The 20,461-nt window shown below is 43.0% G+C and overlaps 1 protein-coding gene across 1 annotated transcript in view; it reads left to right on the top strand.

The window, feature by feature from the left end:
• The window catches only part of sh2d5 (SH2 domain containing 5), a 97,146-nt gene that overhangs the window by 7,763 nt on the left and 68,922 nt on the right, over positions 1–20,461 (top strand). Inside the window, exons 3-4 of the mRNA XM_048561631.1 lie at positions 1,788–1,862; positions 18,738–18,884. Of these exons, the coding sequence (XP_048417588.1) occupies positions 1,788–1,862; positions 18,738–18,884 (222 nt within the window). The remainder of the gene's footprint in view (positions 1–1,787; positions 1,863–18,737; positions 18,885–20,461) is intronic.

Below are 20,461 nucleotides of genomic sequence, written 5' to 3'. Positions count from 1 at the left end.
AACCGCTGGCTGAAAAGAAAAAGTTTCCTCACATTCCCTCTAATCCTCTTGCCTCTAACCTGAAATCTATGCCCCCTGCTCACTGATCCCTCCACTGAAGGAAAAGGCTTCTTCCCACCTACCCCATCCAAGCTCTTCATAATTTTATACATTGCAGGCAAACCCCCTGTTAATTTCTGCTCTAAGGAAAACAACCCTGGTCTATCTAAACTCCGTTCATAATTAAAACTGTCAAGCATAGGCAGCATCCTTGTAAGTTTTCCCTGCGCCCCTTCCAGTGCAATTACATTCCTCCTATAATGTGGATTCCAGAACTGCTAGCTGTGGCCTAACCAATATTATATACAGTTCCAGCATACCCTTCCTGCTGTTAAACTCTATGCCTCAATTAATAAGGCAACTATACCTATCATACGCCTTCTTAGCCACTTTATCTACCAGTCCCGATATCAGTGTGGGACCAGTGTGCATGCACACCAAGATTCCTCTGATCCTCAGTGCTTCCCAGAGTCCTAAAGCTCATTACCTTTGCCTTGTTTGTCCTGTCCTAGTGCAACACCTCACATTTATCCAGATTAAATTACATTTGCCACTGATCAGCCCATTTGACCAGCCTGTCTTTATCCTCCTGTAACCTAGGGCTATCCTCCTCATGGATTATCACCACGCCAATTTTTGATTCACCTGTGAACATACTAATCAATCCTCCTACATTCCAACCAAAATCATTTATATCAACGACAAATTGCAAGGGCCCCAACACTAACCCCGCATTGGACCCCAAAGGACATTGACTTCCAGTCAGAAAAATATACTCAACTATCACTCTCTGTGTTTCTTGCCATTCAGCCAACTGTGGATCCAATTTGAAAAATTGGATACCGTGGGCTGTTACCTTAGCTGTCAGACTCCCATACTGGCCTTATCAAAAGTCTTGTTGATGTCCAGGCAAACTATGTTAAAAGCATTGCCCTCATCTTCAAATGTGGTCACAGCTTCGGAAAATTCAATCAAGCCAGTCCCTTAACATAATCCCGTTTGCTATTCTTGATTAATCCTCGCCTTCCCAAGTACAGATCAACTCTGTCCCTCAGAATTGCTTCCAATGGTTTCCCAACAACCAAGGTTAGACTGGCCTACAGCTTCTTGATTTATCCCTTGCTCCCTTCTCAAATGATGGTACTACATTGGCAGCCCTGCAGCACCTCTCCTGTGGCCAGAGAGGAATTGAAAATTTTTATAAGTACCCATATTTCCTGTCTTGCCTCGCTCAATGACTTGGGATACATTTCATCTGGCCCTGGAAATTTATCTACTTTTAGAGCTGCCACAGCATTAACTCCGGGCCTCTTCTCTGTTTATGCTAATTTCTTTAATTGTATCACAGACCTTACCCCTGGTTTCTGTCAGGTGTTTCATAAAATATCTGAGCAGATTGATGAAACATATCCCTAAAATCATGATCCTAAGGGTTCTTATAGCACCATGGTAATGTCCTAGTTCTGGTCAAGAAGGTCTGGGTTCAAGTTTGACTTGCGCCCAAGGTATGTCATAACATCTGTGACATGTTGATTAGAAAATAACCTGGTTCCATGATCCTACAAGATTAATACGGAAGACTTAATGCTGTAGATGATGCATGTCTAAAGTGTTTGCTATTGAAACTCTCTTTTAGATTTCAAAGAGTAATCAGTCATTTTGCTGGTACAATTTCAATCTGTTTCATTCTCAAAAGGCACTTAAGTTGCATCTCACATCATCTGACATGTGCTTTTATTTTCTTGTAGAGTCTTCCTCGAAAAATGGCAGTAATACTAAAATTCTCATCACAAGGAATAAAGATGTACAATGAAAATAAAGAGGTATAGTGAAGAGACCCCTTTATAATACAAACTGTACAACTCATTCACTTTGTTATGACTTGAAAGCTTGATAAAATGGCTACTGAAGTCAAGTATAATGGAATACAAAATTTCCTGAGTAGTATTTCGTGATAACTTTGAATATTTTTTCCCTTTTCTTTACTCCATTTCTCCACCTTGCCCTCAGGTTTTTTGTCTTCTGTATTGAAGACAGCAACCTATGTTGAATTATGATCATCTCATAAAAGCTTTCTCATGGAGAACTGTCAAACTGGTCAATTGCAGATAATAGAAACCGTCTGGCACGGTAAATGTTGATGTATATCAGAGGCTGGAAAAAACTTTCAGCAAATTCAAGTAATGGGAGCTATACTGCCAATCATTGTCTCTGCCTCATTAGCTTTGCCTATCCATTATAGTTTTGTATTTATGATTTGAGGAATTATTTATCGCTTCAGAGCGTATAACTTCAAGGGATCAGCTCCTGGATTAGGAGTTTATATATTATTACTTCTCAAAATTGGAACTAAGTGTCTAATTCGTCTCTCCTCCCCAAAATCATCCTCACTCGAGCTCTGACTCGGAAGGATATTTTAATTTGTCCTTCATTTCAATGACCTTTTTCCAGTAATCACAAGTTTCATCTCCTCTGGAACACAACTCCAGCTCCCCTAATTTCTTCTCCAGCAAACGAATAACCACACGACCAACTTACCCAACCCAAATGTTGCTAACCCAGCTATGTACTCACCTTGCCTATAATTCCTTTCAGCCAATTTAATAGAGAGTGCAGGAGGGCATGCCAGGTCCAGCACCTGGCATAACTAAAAATAAGGTGTCAACCTGGTGAAGCGACTAAATAGAATTAATTGCATGCCAAACAGCATAAGCAGCAAGTGATACACGGAGCTAAGAGATCCCACAACTAACAGATCAGATCTAAGCTCTGTAGGAGCAAATTACTGCAGATGCTGGAATCTGTACTGAAAACAACAAATGCTGAGATCACAGCGGTTCGAACAGTATCCATAGAGCGAGAGTTTGCAGTCTCTGCATAGATGCTGTCTGACTAGATCTAAGCTCTGCAATCCTGCCAGAATCAGTCGTGAATGGTGATGGACAATTAAAGAACTCACCGGAGGGGAGGCTTCACAAATATCTCCACCCTCAATGATGGAAGAGCCTAACCATGAGTGCAGAAGATAACGCTGAAGCATTTGCAGCAACCTTCAGCCAGAAGTGCCAAATGGGCTATCTATCTTGGCATCTTTGGTGGTCCGCAGCACCAAAGATACCAATCTTCAGCCAATTTGATTCACTGTACATGATATCAAGAAATGGTTGGAGCCACAGTATATTGCAAAGGCTATAGACCCTGACACCTTTCTGGCAATAGTACCGAATATTTGTGCTCCAAAACTAGCTGCAGCCTCGCAAGGTCATCCAGTACAATTACAATACTTGCCTCCACCTGACAATGTGGAAAATTATGAGGTATGTCCTGTGCACAAAAAGCAGGACAAATCCAACCCAGCCAATTACCACCCCATCGTTCTACACTCGATCACAAATAATGTGATGGAAGGGGTCATCAACAGTGCTACCAAACAGCACCTGCTCAACAATAACCTTCTGATTGATAGTACCAGAGATAATGGGAACTGCAGATGCTGGAGATTCCAAGATAATAAAATGTGAGGCTGGATGAACACAGCAGGCCAAGCAGCATCTCAGGAGCACAAAAGCTGACGTTTCGGGCCTAGACCCTTCATCAGAGAGGGGGATGGGGTGAGGGTTCTGGAATAAATAGGGAGAGAGGGGGAGGCGGACCGAAGATGGAGAGTAAAGAAGATAGGTGGAGAGAGTGTAGGTGGGGAGGTAGGGAGGGGATAGGTCAGTCCAGGGAAGACGGACAGGTCAAGGAGTTGGGATGAGGTTAGTAGGTAGATGGGGGTGCGGCTTGGTGTGGGAGGAAGGGATGGGTGAGAGGAAGAACAGGTTAGGGAGGCAGAGACAGGTTGGACTGGTTTTGGGATGCAGTGGGTGGAGGGGAAGAGCTGGGCTGGTTGTGTGGTGCAGTGCGGGGAGGGGATGAACTGGGCTGGTTTTGGGATGCGGTGGGGGAAGGGGAGATTTTGAAACTGGTGAAGTCCACATTGATACCATTAGGCTGCAGGGTTCCCAGGCGGAATATGAGTTGCTGTTCCTGCAACCTTCGGGTGGCATCATTGTGGCAGTGCAGGAGGCCCATGATGGACATGTCATCTAAAGAATGGGAGGGGGAGTGGAAATGGTTTGCGACTGGGAGGTGCAGTTGTTTTTTGCGGACTGAGCGGAGGTGTTCTGCAAAGCGGTCCCCAAGCCTCCGCTTGGTTTCCCCAATGTAGAGGAAGCCACACCGGGTACAGTGGATGCAGTATCATCTCCAACACCATTCATGACCTCATCACCTCAGGGCACCTCCCACCCACAGCCTCCAACCTCATTGTTCCCCAACCCCGCACGGCCCGTTTCTATCTCCTTCCCAAAATCCACAAACCTGCCTGCCCTGGTCGACCCATCGTCTCAGCCTGCTCCTGCCCCACCGAACTCATCTCCACCTATCTGGACTCCATTTTCTCCCCTTTGGTCCAGGAACTCCCTACCTACGTCCGTGACACCACCCACGCCCTCCACCTCCTCCAGGACTTCCAATTCCCTGGCACCCAACAGCTCATCTTCACCATGGACGTCCAGTCCCTATACACCTGCATTCCACATGCAGATGGCCTCAAGGCCCTCCGCTTCTTCCTGTCCCGCAGGCCCGACCAGTCCCCCTCCACCGACACCCTCATCCGCCTAGCCGAACTCGTCCTCACTCTCAACAACTTCTCTTTTGACTCCTCCCACTTCCTACAGACTAAGGGGATGGCCATGGGCACCCGCATGGGCCCCAGCTATGCCTGCCTCTTTGTAGGTTACGTGGAACAGTCCCTCTTCCGCACCTACACAGGCCCCAAACCCCACCTCTTCCTCCGGTACATTGATGACTGTATCGGCGCCGCCTCTTGCTCCCCAGAGGAGCTCGAACAGTTCATCCACTTCACCAATACCTTCCACCCCAACCTTCAGTTCACCTGGGCCATCTCCAGCACATCCCTCACCTTCCTGGACCTCTCAGTCTCCATCTCAGGCAACCAGCTTGTAACTGATGTCCATTTCAAGCCCACCGACTCCCACAGCTACCTAGAATACACCTCCTCCCACCCACCCTCCTGCAAAAATTCCATCCCCTATTCCCAATTCCTCCGCCTCCGCCGCATCTGCTCCCACGACAAGACATTCCACTCCCGCACATCCCAGATGTCCAAGTTCTTTAAGGACCGCAACTTTCCCCCCACAGTGATCGAGAACGCCCTTGACCGCGTCTCCCGCATTTCCCGCAACACATCCCTCACACCCCGCCCCCGCCACAACCGCCAAAAGAGGATCACCCTCGTTCTCTCACACCACCCCACCAACCTCCGGATACAACGCATCATCCTCCAACACTTCCGCCATCTACAATCTGACCCCACCACCCAAGACATTTTTCCATCCCCACCCCTGTCTGCTTTCCGGAGAGACCACTCTCTCCATGACTCCCTTGTTCGCTCCACACTGCCCTCCAACCCCACCACACCCGGCACCTTCCCCTGCAACCACAGGAAATGCTACACTTGCTCCCACACCTCCTCCCTCATCCCTATCCCAGGCCCCAAGATGACATTCCACATTAAGCAGAGGTTCACCTGCACATCTGCCAATGTGGTATACTGCATCCACTGTACCCGGTGTGGCTTCCTCTACATTGGGGAAACCAAGCGGAGGCTTGGGGACCGCTTTGCAGAACACCTCCGCTCAGTCCGCAACAAACAACTGCACCTCCCAGTCGCAAACCATTTCCACTCCCCCTCCCATTCTTTAGATGACATGTCCATCATGGGTCTCCTGCAGTGCCACAATGATGCCACCCGAAGGTTGCAGGAACAGCAACTCATATTCCGCCTGGGAACCCTGCAGCCTAATGGTATCAATGTGGACTTCACCAGTTTCAAAATCTCCCCTTCCCCCACCGCATCCCAAAACCAGCCCAGTTCGTCCCCTCCCCCCACTGCACCACACAACCAGCCCAGCTCTTCCCCTCCACCCACTGCATCCCAAAACCAGTCCAACCTGTCTCTGCCTCCCTAACCTGTTCTTCCTCTCACCCATCCCTTCCTCCCACCCCAAGCCGCACCCCCATCTACCTACTAACCTCATCCCACCTCCTTGACCTGTCGTCTTCCCTGGACTGACCTATCCCCTCCCTACCTCCCCACCTATACTCTCTCCACCTATCTTCTTTACTCTCCATCTTCGGTCCGCCTCCCCCTCTCTCCCTATTTATTCCAGTTCCCTCTCCCCATCCCCCTCTCTGATGAAGGGTCTAGGCCCGAAACGTCAGCTTTTGTGCTCCTGAGATGCTGCTTGGCCTGCTGTGTTCATCCAGCCTCACATTTTATTACCTTCTGATTGATGCCCAGTTTGAATTCTGCCAAGATACTCTGCTCCTGACATCAATATAGTCCTAATTCAAATATAGTCATAAGGCCTGAAATCCTCAGGTGAGGTGAGGGTGACAGCCCTTGACAATAACCAAGGCTGCATTTGTCCGACTGTGGCAGCAAGGAGCCCCAGCACAACTGGAATCAGCAGGTATCAGGGAGCAAACTCACTGCTGGTTGGAGTCATACCTGGCACGTAGGAAGTTGGTTGTGGTTGTTGGAGGTCAGTCATCTCAGTTCAAGGACATCTCTGCAGGAGTTCCTCAAGGTAATGTCCTAGGCCCAACTTTCTTCAACTGCTTCATCGATTACCTTCCTTCCATTGATAAGGTCAGAAGTGGGAATGTTTGCCAATGATTGCCCCATGTTCAGCACCATTTGTGACTCAGATACTGAAACAGCTTATGTTCAAATGCGACAAGATCTGGACAATATCCAGGCTTGGACTGACAAGTAGCAAGTGACATTTGCACCACACAAATGGCAGGCAATAAAAGACAATCTAACAACCATCCCTTGACTTTCAATGGTGCTACCAGTATCCTGACTTGGAAATTTATCACCATTCCTTTACTGTCATTGGGTCAAATCCTGGAATTCCCTTCCTAAGGGTATTGTGAGTCAACTTACAGCATGTGGGCTACAGCAGTTCAAGAAGGCAGCTCACCACCTCCTTCTCAAGGGCAGCAGGAGACATCCAATAAAAATTGCTGGCCAGCCAGCAATGCTGACATTCCATGAGTGAATGAAAACAGGTTCTTGCCCTGCTCACAGAACTGAGATCAAATAAAAACTGAAAAAACTGCAGATGCTGTAAATCAGGAACAAAAAACAGAAATTTCTGGAAAAGCTCAGCAAGTCTGGCAGCATCTGTGAAGAAAAAAAATCAAAGTTAATGTTTCGGGTCCTGTCGCCCTTCCTCAGAACTGATGGTACCTGGGAAAACGTTGGTTTAGTGCAGAAAATAGGGAGGAGGAGGGGTGGGGGAGGGAGTAAATGAGAGGTTAGAGCCCAAAGAGAGAGAAGAACAGTTGGACAGACAAAGGAGTTGATAACAATCTGGCTGGTAAAATGAACAGTTGTTAATGGGGACTGTTTAGTAACTAACAATAGGTAGTGTGTAATGGCAGGCTATGTGATAACAAGGCCTGGTGTGTAGAGTAGGGGGCTAGGACATTGGAGAGTTTAGGCCCTAAATTATTGAACTCAGTGTTGAGTCCAGAGGGCTTCAGGGTCCCCAAGCAGAAACTGAGGTGTTGTTCTTTCAGCGTGCGTTGAGCTCACTGGTACACTGCAGCAAGCCAGAGACAGAGATGTTGACCAAGGAACAGGGTGGTGTGTACAGTGGCAGGATACGGGTAGCTCAGGGTCTTTTTTGCAAGTAGAACACAGATGTTCTGCAGAGCGGTCACCCAGTCTATGCTATGTTTCTCCTCGAACCTAGACTAACTTCGTTGAAACACCAGAACAATTTGTGATTTCATTTGTACATATTGTTAAGTGGTGTCCCATGTTGAACATAATTAATCAATCCATTGAATTGCCCTTGACGGAGTACACTCTTAACAGTTCAAAAGTATCTACCACAATTGCCTAACTATCTCCTCCTTTTACCACTGCTTGGTTATTTCCAGGGAATCTCAAGATTTCTTCTTTAGTTTTCTGGTTTTCTTTGTTTATGTGTTGCATCCTGCTGACATTATCTGGAGGCATGTGTCAGTATCCAAACGTAGGTTGCAACATTCAACATCCAGCGACAGATCTAAGACGCCATCTATTCCAAGCTGTCATATAGCTTGTCTGATATAGTTGTGATTTAATTCAAATTTCCAACAAATGAACACTTGAAAGAATTATTCTGTTCCTGCCATATTCTGTGGCTTAACCTGAGAACATTTTGCTTTAATTCCCTGTTATCTGATATCCTGTTTCATTGAGCCAATCTTCAAACCATCATCAAAACTTTTGCCTACTCAACAATTTTCCTTAATCCTTGCCTCACCTCCTACCCCACAAAATCTGTTTTTGTTGCATCCAGCTTCATCGTTTCCAAGGTGTACCTTCCTTAATTTTGTTCGAAGCTCTAAATCATTCAAAACTCCACTAACCTAACCTGTCCCACACTAACTCATGCTTTCCATCCCTATCCTCACCACTCTTGATTAATTGAATGCCCCTAATATGTTTAATTCATATTTCTCATTTCCTGTTTGGAAATCTAAATTCTGTCCCACTTAAAGACCCTTGGTCTTTCTACCAGTGGGATCTTCGTTTACAGCCCATCCTTCTGCGATCAGTCACCTTGTCTTTAATCACCTCAATTTCTTCCTCTGTTCCTCTAACATTCTGTTTCTTTCACTACCTTTTACAGCCTCCTCAAAACTTTTTGTGGTCATGCTTTTAATCATGTCTACTAGCTCTTCTTTCACTGTCCAGTGACCATTTTCCCATGACTCATCTTATGTTGTTTACTTTGTTATTAATGGTGCTGATCCAGCAAGTGCAGTATTTTACGGTTATATCCCACTTGCCACATTTTTATCTGATCATCTTGCTGAGAGATAAGTCATAAGATGAAGCCTCACATGTATTAATGGTAACATATATTTTAAAACAAACTTGGCTTCTGAAGTGTGGAACCAAGCCAATGTTATTGATTTTGAAAATTAAATTAAATTGTTGCAAGTTCAAAGGACCAAATCAATTAAATAATGCCGGGTTTTCTCATTAATGCAACTTTAGCAGATATTAATTTCAGTTTGGTTGAGGAGTCAATCTGTCTTAGCTAAATTGAACTGGATGTCTGCTGAATTTGACCCTTTTCTAGGCTTAACCATAGGAATGTGATTGTGTAATACACAAAAAAGGTTTCTACAGAAGAATCTGGCTGTGGTTGAGCTTATTCTATTCCTGTTTACCTAGAGTGCTGTTATTGGATGGAACAGAAATTAAGTGGGAAGTCCTTGTGCTGTCTCTCTAACGCCTAGTACCGTTTCAACTTCAGCCAATACATCTATCATTACATCTTGTGACAACATTTGGTCATTTTTATTTGTTCCAAGGAATTCTGGGAAGTAACTAATATGTTTAAGAGTTATGTTTTAAAAGTGAAATATATTCAGGCCAGCATTTTTAAAAAAAGATGCTGACAAAATGGACTGAAAAGCTTATGAGCCATGTTGTGCAATTAATTTCAGTCATAGTTACAGTTAATAAGACTATAAACCATTAACAAATTGTTATACTGTTTTGGTAATCATTAAAATTCTCACATCCATTTCTCCTGGGGAGAATCCCAGTTCAAAATGCTTAGCAAGGCTTGTTTAACACCAAATCACTGCCTTCAAAGTTGAATTCAAGTCCCGCCTACCTTGGAGGTGTACCATAACATGTCCAAACAGGTTGATTAAAACATGATTTTATATAAAATAATGAATTTTCTACACATCACACATTTAGTGTCATTCTTTACTTAATCAAAATAATTTCAAATGAACCTTTTGCCTTTTAACACTGAGTATGGTTATTTGTAGGTTTTTTTAAAGCAAACAGTTCACTTCATGACTTTCCAAAGGCTGTCCATGATCTACAAGGCACAAACCAAGAGCGTAATAGAATTCTCTCCATCTCCTTGGATTAGTAAGGCTCCAACAATATCCAATAACTTAACACCATCCAGGACAACAGCATATTAAATGGTGCCCTCTCCACCAGCTTAAACATTCATGCCCTCCATCTACGCAACATCTACAACATATATTGCAGCAACTCATCAATACTTCTTCAAAAGCTCCTTTCCAACCCATAATCTCTACAACCTAGAAAGACAAAGGCAGCAGATGCAATGGAACACTGTTATCTGCAAGTTTCCCTGTAAGTCACATGCCATCCTGATTTAGAATAATATCACTGCTCCTTTACTACCTCTGGGTTGAAATCCTGGAATTCCTTTCCTAATAGCAACATTGGTGTCTCTACATGCCAAAGGGCTGCAAGAGTAGTCAGTGATGTTGGGAATACTGTATATCCTGGCCTGCAATAATGTCTCAATATATAAAATATAAAATTTAAATCCTCCAACCCACTGCTTATAATTTTTGGATCAGTCGCACTCCTGAAGCCGTGTGCTTTACAAAGAATGGGTTACATATTCTGCAACAAAGTTTGTGCATTATTCCTCAAGCACTGCTTATAATTTTTGGATCAGTCGCACTCCTGAAGCCGTGTGCCTTACAAAGAATGGGTTACATATTCTGCAACAAAGTTTGTGCATTATTCCTCAAGCAGGTTTCTTGATACATGAGAATCTTGTCAAAAAGATACCAATTATGAAAAAAACCCCAATAATATCATGTGTAACATGTGCAGACAGCAGGGTATTCTTTGAACAGAGGAATGTCCCATCCTGCCACACTTAATCCACTGACGTCCATCTGGATGTAAATTTGAGATGATGTGTAAACAAAACTGAAGAGGGATGGGGAGGGTCAATAATTGCGACAGTGGCCAGAACAGTGACGTGTCAGTTTTGACTTGTGCTTCTGAACCCTAAACAGCCGAATGTAACAAATGTCCTAATTTGCACAATGATAAGGTAAATTTAATCAGTTTTGGCATTCTTATTCCACTTCTTTCAGTTCATTCACAGCATAAACTACTCCACTTGAACATTAATTAGCAGTAGCTCACTGAGTGGCCACAATAATGACTGGTATATGAAACAGAAAGTTCACACTGGTGTTATCAGCAGTGCTTTCTTGAAGTTCAGAAACCTTGGGAAACAAGCGTTATTACTTGCACTCAGTATTACTTGAACTTACAAAGTTTAATACTGACACAATCTTGAAATTGGAAAAGTGGTCCTTTCTTTCCAGCAGTGACATTCCTTCCTCCAGTTCATGTAATAAACTAATAGAATTTGTTCAAGCCCTTGATATGCTACAGGTGAATTTAAATAGGTTGCAAAAAGACCTAAGTGGTAATTTTCTATTTGTGGTATCCTCTGGAGGAGGGGTGCTTTTTCTTCATCCAACATGTGTTCTTGACATGCAATGCTGTCTGCTTCGAGGAACATATTTACCTTATGATTTTTCTTTTTTTCTACTGGAGTTTGGGTTGTACATTAATTTTAATTGATGAGTTAGAGGATTAGCAGCTGCCTCAACTTTCTCTCTCTGCTGAGTGATCAGCAACATTCTGCTGTTCTGTGAGTAACAGTTGCCCTCCTAGTAACGGTGGTTGTCATTTATAATGTTTGTGATATTAATAAAGTACTTTTTCTGTGCATAGATGGCTCACAATAACCAAAGTGAATATGGAAAATAGCTTGTCATGGAACTGGAACCAGAGAGAAACCTTTATGCATGAATTTTTGTTCACAGGCCAGGAACACAGAGTAGGGTGTGTCCTAATTCTGCAAACCTGATCCAAGAGAAAATAGTTCAGAAGTTGGCTGGATTCTCTAGGAATCAGGTTGGTCTACCTGAGAATTAATGTAGAAGTTCCTGAAGGTGTGAAGGTGGGCTTGGGTGGAATATTTGCCTCCGGACTCTGACACTAAGTCTGCAGTTTACAAAAAAAAATAAAATATCTCTCCAACTCTCACTCCTTACATCATTTCATCTCCTACACAATCCCCATGTCTCATGCCAACCTACCAACCTTCAATAAGTCACATGGAAATTTATAGCACCTATCCCAACTTAGTGCTAAATCACACCGATACATGCCCACCCACCACGCACCCTTTGCCCTTATACCTATCATTCTAACTATTCCAGTACCCATCTTGGGCATAAATCAGGACCTATGCTAAGATGAAATAAAATACAATTCTAAGTGAGAATAAACATTTTATTCAAGTGCTAAATTCTTAAAATTCATAACTACATGGGATATCAATCAAATTATGAAATGACAGGCACTCTACTGTGGTAATGAATGATTGTGAAATTAGTCTGAAGCACTAATTCAGTTATGGTAACCCTTAGGTTTATGTCAACATAAATAAAACAAAATAGCACTCCCAACATTTTTGCCAAGATATATAAGGCGGGAATTTTAAATGCCTTGTCAGCTTGATTCCTTTTGACGCTTTAGACATATCTTATGAGTTTGATGGTTAATCAGTTCATACATTTTCATGTATAATCATGTTTACTTTTACCATCCTAAAGGTCAACTTACCTCTCCCAAAAGGCATCTAGTCTCCCTCAAAGGGCAGCTTAGCTCTCCGAAAAGGCATCTCACCTCCTCCAAAGATGTTCTAGGGCCTTATTCAAAGGGATAGCTTAAGTCTTCACAAAGGTGCACAAGCCATTCAAACAAATCACTAAATTCAGACCTGCTTTTACCAAGTCTAGTTTGTGCACAGTGTGCTTCACAAAACTAGATCACCAAAACCAGACATGATTGGAGGTAATAGGTGATTTATGTGGGCAGCTAACTCCAGAAAAAGTCCTATGTCAAATGTGACTTGCCCCTGTGAAAATGCTAGGTGCCTTTTTGGGGGCAGAATTTCCAAATTTTGACCTTCTCCACCTTTTCAGTCATAATAAAGGAGCTCATTGCGTCGTAGATGTTTACATCACAGAAGAAAGCCATTTGGCCCACTGCACCCAATAAAGATCCAAGCAAACTAATCCCATTTTCCAACTTTTGGAGCACAGCCCTGGTGGCTATGGCAATGCAATTATTGAGCCATACAGTTATACATCACAGAAACAGATGCTTTGGTCCAAATTGTCTGCACCAACCAGATAATCTAAACTAATCTATTCCATTTGCCAGCATTTGGTATATATCCCTCTAAACTCTTCCTATTCGTGTACCCATCCACATGCATTTTAAATGGTGTAATTGTACGCGCCTCCACCATCTCCTCTAGCAGCTCAAGTTTCCCAAACTAAACTAGTCCTAATTACTTGCATTTAGCCTACATCCCTCTAAACCTTTCCTATTCGTGTAACTGTCCAAATGTCTTTTAAATGTTATAACTGTATCAGCATCTTTCCCTTCTTCTGGCAGTTCATTCCACATTTGAAACACGCTATGAAAAAGCTGCCCCTCAGTCTCTTTTAAATCTTTTGCCTCTCACCTGAAAAAATCTATCTTCTAGTTTTAAATTCCCCTACCCTAAGGAAAAGACCTTTGTTATCCACTTTATCTATGTCCCTCATGATTTTATAAACCTCTATAAGGTTACCCTCAACCTCCTACGATCCATTGAAAAAAGTCCCAGCCTATTCAGCTTCTCCTTATAACTCAAACCGTCCAGTCCCAGCAACATCCTTGTAAATATTTTTCTGAACCCCTCCAATTTAATAATATCTTTCCAGCATCAGGGCAACTAGAACTGTACACGGCACTCCAAAAGTGGCCTCAACAATGCCCTCAGCACATATAATCTCAACATGATGTCACAACTCCTATACTCAAATCTGAGTAATGAAGGCAAGCATACTAAACACCTTCTTAATCACCCTGTCTACCTGTGATGTCACTTTCAAAGGACTATGTACCAGCACCCCTCGATCTCTCTGTTTGACAACACTACCCAGAGTCCTATCATTACCTGTGTAAGTCTTACCCTTGTTCATTTTACCAAAATACTTTACATTTGTCCAAATTAAACTTCATCTGCCACTTTTCAGTCCATTGGTCCAATTGATCAAGATCCCTTCTTAATCTTAGATAACGTTCTTCACTGTCTACTATACCACCAATTTCGGTGTCATCTGGAAAATTAATAAACTTGCCTCCTAAATTTTCATCCAAATTGTTTATATAAATAACAAACAACAGAGGACCCAGCACTGATCTCTGTGGAACACTGTTGGTCACAGATGTCCAGTCTAAAAAACAACCCTCCACCACCACCCTGTCTCCTATCATAAAGCCAACTTTGTATCCAATTGGTAAGTTCTCTCTGAATTCCATATGATCTAACTTTACTAATCAGTCTACCATGCGGAACCTTGTTTGGGAAACCTGGTCAGCATGGACGAGTTGGACTGAAGGATCTGTTTCTATGCTGTATGGTTCCAAGTTCAGAGGGATAGAGTCTGTCTGTAATCTCTCAGTTGGAGGTGTCACCTCCTTCCAACTGGATCCTATGACCATCCTATCTGCCGTGTGGAACAGCATATGGTTGAGAGAGGCAGTTAGCATTGCTGCTCGTGTTGATCTTGCTGCAGTGAAGTAGTAGCTAATGGACGGGTAGGTGAATGGGCTAAAATTTGGCAGATGAAGTCTAACATGGAGAATTGTAAGATTATCCATTTTGGTTGAAGGAATAAAAAGGCAACTTATTAACTAAACAGAGAGTAACTTCAGAGTACTTTGGTGCAGAAGGATCCAGGTGTCATCACGCATGAATCAGAGAAAACTAGTATGTAGGTACAGCAGGTAATAAAGCATCTATTGTTAAAGGAATCGAGTATAACAGTAGGTAAATGTTGCTGCAATTAATCAGGTCATTAGTGAGATTGCATCTGGAGTTTTGTCTACATTTTTAGGCCCCTTATGTGAGACATTGGAGGCAGTTCAGATGATGTTTGCTAGATTGATGAGATTGATGTTTGCCAGAGATGAGGGGGTTTGGCTTATGAAAAGAGATTGTGCAGTTTAGGCTGATACTAGCTGGAGCTTGGAAGAATGAGAGAAGATCTCATTGAGGTTATGATGTTAAAGTCACTTGACAAAGTAGACAAAGAGGATATTTCCTCATGTGGGTCAACCTAGAAAGAGAGGTCATAGTTTTCGGATAAGGGGTAGCATATTTAAAACAAAGATGATAGGAAACTACTCTCAAAGGCTTAAAAATCTGTGGATTTCATTACCCAGAAAGTGATGGCCACCAGGACTGAATAAACCCAGGAAGAATATAGATACATTTTTAATTAGTAATGGGTTGAAGGGTTATGGAAAGTGGGCAAGAAAGTGGAGTTGAAGCCTAGATTAGACCAGCCATGATAGTATTAAATGAGAGAGTCCCAAGGGGGCTGAAATGCCTACTCCTGCTCTCAGTTCTTATGCTCAATAGTGTGGCACTGGTGTTTACCCTCAGAAAAGGTGAAAGGAGTAAATGTCTGAGCTCTCCCATGCTAAGCTGAAGACTGGTAGCAGGAAAGTGCAGCTGTAGGTGAGGGAGCTGTAGGTGAGGGATCCGTAGGGGAGGCAAAGTACCTTCCAAGAAAGATGGAACAGCAGTCTGTCAGTGATTCTGAATTGAGTTTTTCATGGAACCGATCAGAGCCTTTACAGCTTGCCGGTTTCCTGCTGTGCACTAACCTTGGTGACCCTGGCAAGTTGCTGATGGATCAAGAAACAGATTACAAGACTGGGAAATCCAGAATTCAGCACTAAAGCAGCACAAAATTGGCTTTTTATCAACTGCAAAACTGCTAAGCTGCCAGTTCCTGCCTGTCTATCAAGGCTGCCCTGGGAGATTCGGGAGAGGTCAGGATCTCCTTAGTTTTTGAGATTTCAACCTTCCCCACTCAACACCCTCCCAGATCCCCAACCCTCATCTGTACATTAATAGAGCAGTGAAACTGCATCCATGAGCTACCCTTGGTGTGGGCGTCCTTGCTACAACATTGTACTAAAGTTTGAGGCATTTAAACACGTAGAACCGTGAGCACTTACTGTATTGACCTCGGAACTCTCATTGAGTTAAAATTGGAATTGTTGAATTTATTGAGTTCATTCTATTGCAGGTCAATTTTCTTTTGATTCGATTGCTCACGGCCATGTGCCTGCCACTGCTGTATCAGGATAGTACATTGCTAATCATCTTAGCTTTACTTGTAGCCATCTTTGTTATTTCTTACTGCTTACTGTTTTTGCTAGGTACGTGGGCTCCAACATTATTGCTGCACCATTCAATGAAATTATGGCAGTTCTGATTGCAGCCTCAACCCACTTTCTTGTCTACTCCCATATCCTTTGGGTTCCTTGTTAGCCTCATCTATTCTTCCTTAAATATATTTAAAGATCCTGCCCCTACAGCTCCGGAGGAACAGAATTCTCCACACTCAGAGAAAGAAAAATTCCTCATTTCCATATTTAAAACAAAGAATTCAAGGAGGAAGATTGGATTCGAAGATTCAGGCATTGTCAGGGTTGAAACAATTAGAACATAGAACATAGAACATAGAACAGTACAGCACAGAACAGGCCCTTCAGCCCACAATGTTGTGCCGACCATTGATCCTCATGGATGCACCCTCAAATTTCTGTGACCATATGCATGTCCAGCAGTCTCTTAAATGACCCCAATGACCTTGCTTCCACAACTGCTGCTGGCAACGCATTCCATGCTCTCACAACTCTCTGCGTAAAGAACCTGCCTCTGACATCCCCTCTATACTTTCCACCAACCAGCTTAAAACTATGACCCCTCGTGCTAGCCATTTCTGCCCTGGGAAATAGTCTCTGGCTATCGACTCTATCTATGCCTCTCATTATCTTGTATACCTCAATTAGGTCCCCTCTCCTCCTCCTTATTCTCCAATGAAAAGAGACCGAGCTCAGTCAACCTCTCTTCATAAGATAAGCCCTCCAGTCCAGGCAGCATCCTGGTAAACCTCCTCTGAACCCTCTCCAAAGCATCCACATCTTTCCTATAATAGGGCGCCCAGAACTGGACGCAGTATTCCAAGTGCGGTCTAACCAAAGTTTTATAGAGCTGCAACAAGATCTCACGACTCTTAAACTCAATCCCCCTGTTAATGAAAGCCAAAACACCATATGCTTTCTTAACAACCCTGTCCACTTGGGTGGCCATTTTAAGGGATCTATGTATCTGCACACCAAGATCCCTCTGTTCCTCCACGCTGCCAAGAATCCTATCCTTAATCCTGTACTCAGCTTTCAAATTCGACCTTCCAAAATGCATCACCTCGCATTTATCCAGGTTGAACTCCATCTGCCACCTCTCAGCCCATCTCTGCATCCTGTCAATGTCCCGCTGCAGCCTACAACAGCCCTCTACACTGTCAACGACACCTCCGACCTTTGTGTCGTCTGCAAACTTGCTGACCCATCCTTCAATTCCCTCGTCCAAGTCATTAATAAAAATTACAAACAGTAGAGGCCCAAGGACAGAGCCCTGTGGAACCCCACTCACCACTGACTTCCAGGCAGAATATTTTCCTTCTACTACCACTCGCTGTCTTCTGTTGGCCAGCCAATTCTGTATCCAAGCAGCTAAGTTCCCCTGTATCCCATTCCTCCTGACCTTCTGAATGAGCCTTCCATGGGGAACCTTATCAAATGCCTTACTGAAGTCCATATACACCACATCCACAGCTTGACCCTCATCAACCTTACTAGTCACATCCTCAAAAAACTCGATAAGGTTTGTAAGGCATGACCTACCCCTCACAAAGCCGTGTTGACTGTATTTGATCAAGCCATGCTCTTCCAGATGGTCATAAATCTTATCCCTCAGAATCCTTTCTAACACCTTGCAGACGACAGACGTGAGACTTACCGGTCTATAATTGCCGGGGATTTCCCTATTTCCTTTCTTGAAGAGAGGAATTACATTTGCCTCTCTCCAGTCCTCAGGTACGACTCCAGTGGAGAGCGAGGATGCAAAGATCTTCGCAAGTGGCGAAGCAATTGCATTTCTCGCTTCCCAAAGCAGCCGAGGACAAATCTGATCCGGGCCTGGCGACTTGTCAATCTTAATGTTTGACAAAATTTTCAGTACATCAGCTTCCTCTATCTCTATCCATTCCAGCATGCACACCTGCTCTTCAAAGGTTTCATTCACTACACAGGTCGTTTCTTTCGTAAAGACAGAAGCAAAAAACTCATTTAGGGCTTCCCCTACCTCCTCAGGCTCCACACACAAGTTCCCTATGCTATCCCTGATCGGCCCTACTCTTTCTTTGAAGAATTTGAAGAATTTAATCAAGAAGTTGGGTGGTCAACAAGCTTGTAGTTTAAAAACCTTCCTGTCGGTAGAGGCAGAGAAATTAAGGTGGTATCAGGTTCAACAGATAGTAAAGAATGAATAAGGGAAGAAAATCACCGAACAAATTGCTCTGTGGTTGATTCTGTCCAGCTTGGTGAGTATGTGCAACAAGAAGTGGTGGGACTAGTATTGGCCTGCAGAATGTCGGCCATTTTGGTCAGACCACAAATTGCTTCACCAGGTAGGCTTAAAGAAAACATTTAGTATCATGATTGAAAATTTAGAAGCTTTTGTTGCTGACTCTTAAAAAGAACTAACATGAAATGCTGTACAAATAATTTGATTGCACAGGTGTAATTAATTCCTGTACTGGGTTTCAATTAGACGCTGTTGATGGCTCATGCCCTGAGGAGAATCTTGTACACAACGTGTCAACCGGCAGATTGTCAGTTTGCATTTGTCACACGCAACCCCTACAGACCACCAAGTGAGCTCTTCTGCCATCTGTTTGTCACCACACAGCCGAATGAGGTGGGTTGGTAATAATACAAAAAAATCATTGTGAATCAGATGATAAAAACCATCCACTTGTTCAGTCGTACTTTTTTGAAAAAAGATAGAATCATGCTTTGTTCTCTGTATTGAAAATCCTCTATTTGTTTTTACTTGGGAAATAATGGCTGGGCAGTAGTTCAGTACAAAAACTCTACAGATGACTGAGTTTTCCTCGTCCTAATCCAGAGGTCATAAAAGCAATTGAGTTCTCCTCTCATCAATCCCATTACTGCCCTGGCTGAGACCATGAAATGAATTTGGAACCTATTTGTTGTGAACAGTTCCTATGGTCTGACTGCATGAATAAATGAAGTTGGCTGCTGTATTTATAACACCCTGCTGTTTTTGTCATAAAATGGAGTGCTTTTCTGCTTGGGGAAAGAATAAGCGAACAACAGAACAACTTTCTCTTTATGCCAATGTATGATTGGGTGTCCTGGAGCATGGGTAACAGAGAGAGGCAGATGTTTCTCATTGTATACAGTTGAGTTGCAGCAGTACAAAGATTTATGGAAATGAAAGCTGTTAGCTGATTGGAATGTGTTGGCGCTTAGATCAGTCTCACTGAGAGAAGTGTACAGGAGCATGATGTCTCGCTGAGACTGATTAATATAGTAATACTTAAACTACGATTTCTATTTCTATGATCAGCAGAGTTTGGTTACATTTTATAATAACCAGAATCCTGTGACTCAGTGAGGGAAATTAAACTATTTGTTTTATGAAAGCAGTGGGACAATTCAGAATGTTGCTGGGTAATGACATTACATACACAGCACGAAACCCTTACTATGTAGAAATAGTTTGCAAGTGTTGTGAATTAGCAATTATTATCCCTGGTGGTAATGTTAAATAGTTAATTTCATGTCCCTTCCTGATAGTACTATTATTCAGTAAAGGCAAAATTAGTAAGTAAATACCGCTGTGTAGTTTAAAATTGTATTGATAATCCCCAATCCTTTACAAAACTTTTCTCACTAGTTGTCAACTGCTAAGCTTGCATTAGGAAAAATTGCTCTTCATTACTAGGAAGGTACAGTCATACAAGTAAGACACCAGAGGACAGCAGTGAGCTCCATTACTTGTGCAAATGACCATTTGGAAAAGTGTAAGATGGTTGCAGAGAAGCCTCCAATGATCCCCAGGAAATAGCTCAGCTCAAAACCCAGTCCCGTGATAATGGCAGCAGCTTTCTTTTAATTTGTTTTGAGGAGTATTGACAAAGCAATTTTTTTAATGCTAATTGCTAATCATTGTTGTTTTCAGTGCTTTAATAGTCAACCGGGTAGGGGTAGTGGGTTTCCTTTTCTTAGACCATAAATTAAAAGTTGTGCTTACGTAACAATCATACAGCCTTCACGGTTATTTTCCTGCTGCCAGCTTACCAATTTTTAGATATATTGAATTAATTTTGAGAATTTGTTGATAGGGAGATTTGCATCTAAATGTAAATTGGTTCACAGTTGGAGCTTGTACATTATTGAGGAGATTGGCCATTTTAGCACAGTGCACAAAAACATCCCTAACTGTTCTGCCATGAGACTCCTGTATTT

The sequence above is a fragment of the Stegostoma tigrinum genome, chromosome 28 (assembly GCF_030684315.1).
Source record: "Stegostoma tigrinum isolate sSteTig4 chromosome 28, sSteTig4.hap1, whole genome shotgun sequence".
Lineage (NCBI taxonomy): Eukaryota > Metazoa > Chordata > Chondrichthyes > Orectolobiformes > Stegostomatidae > Stegostoma > Stegostoma tigrinum.
This window is presented reverse-complemented; position numbering and strand designations above follow the sequence as displayed.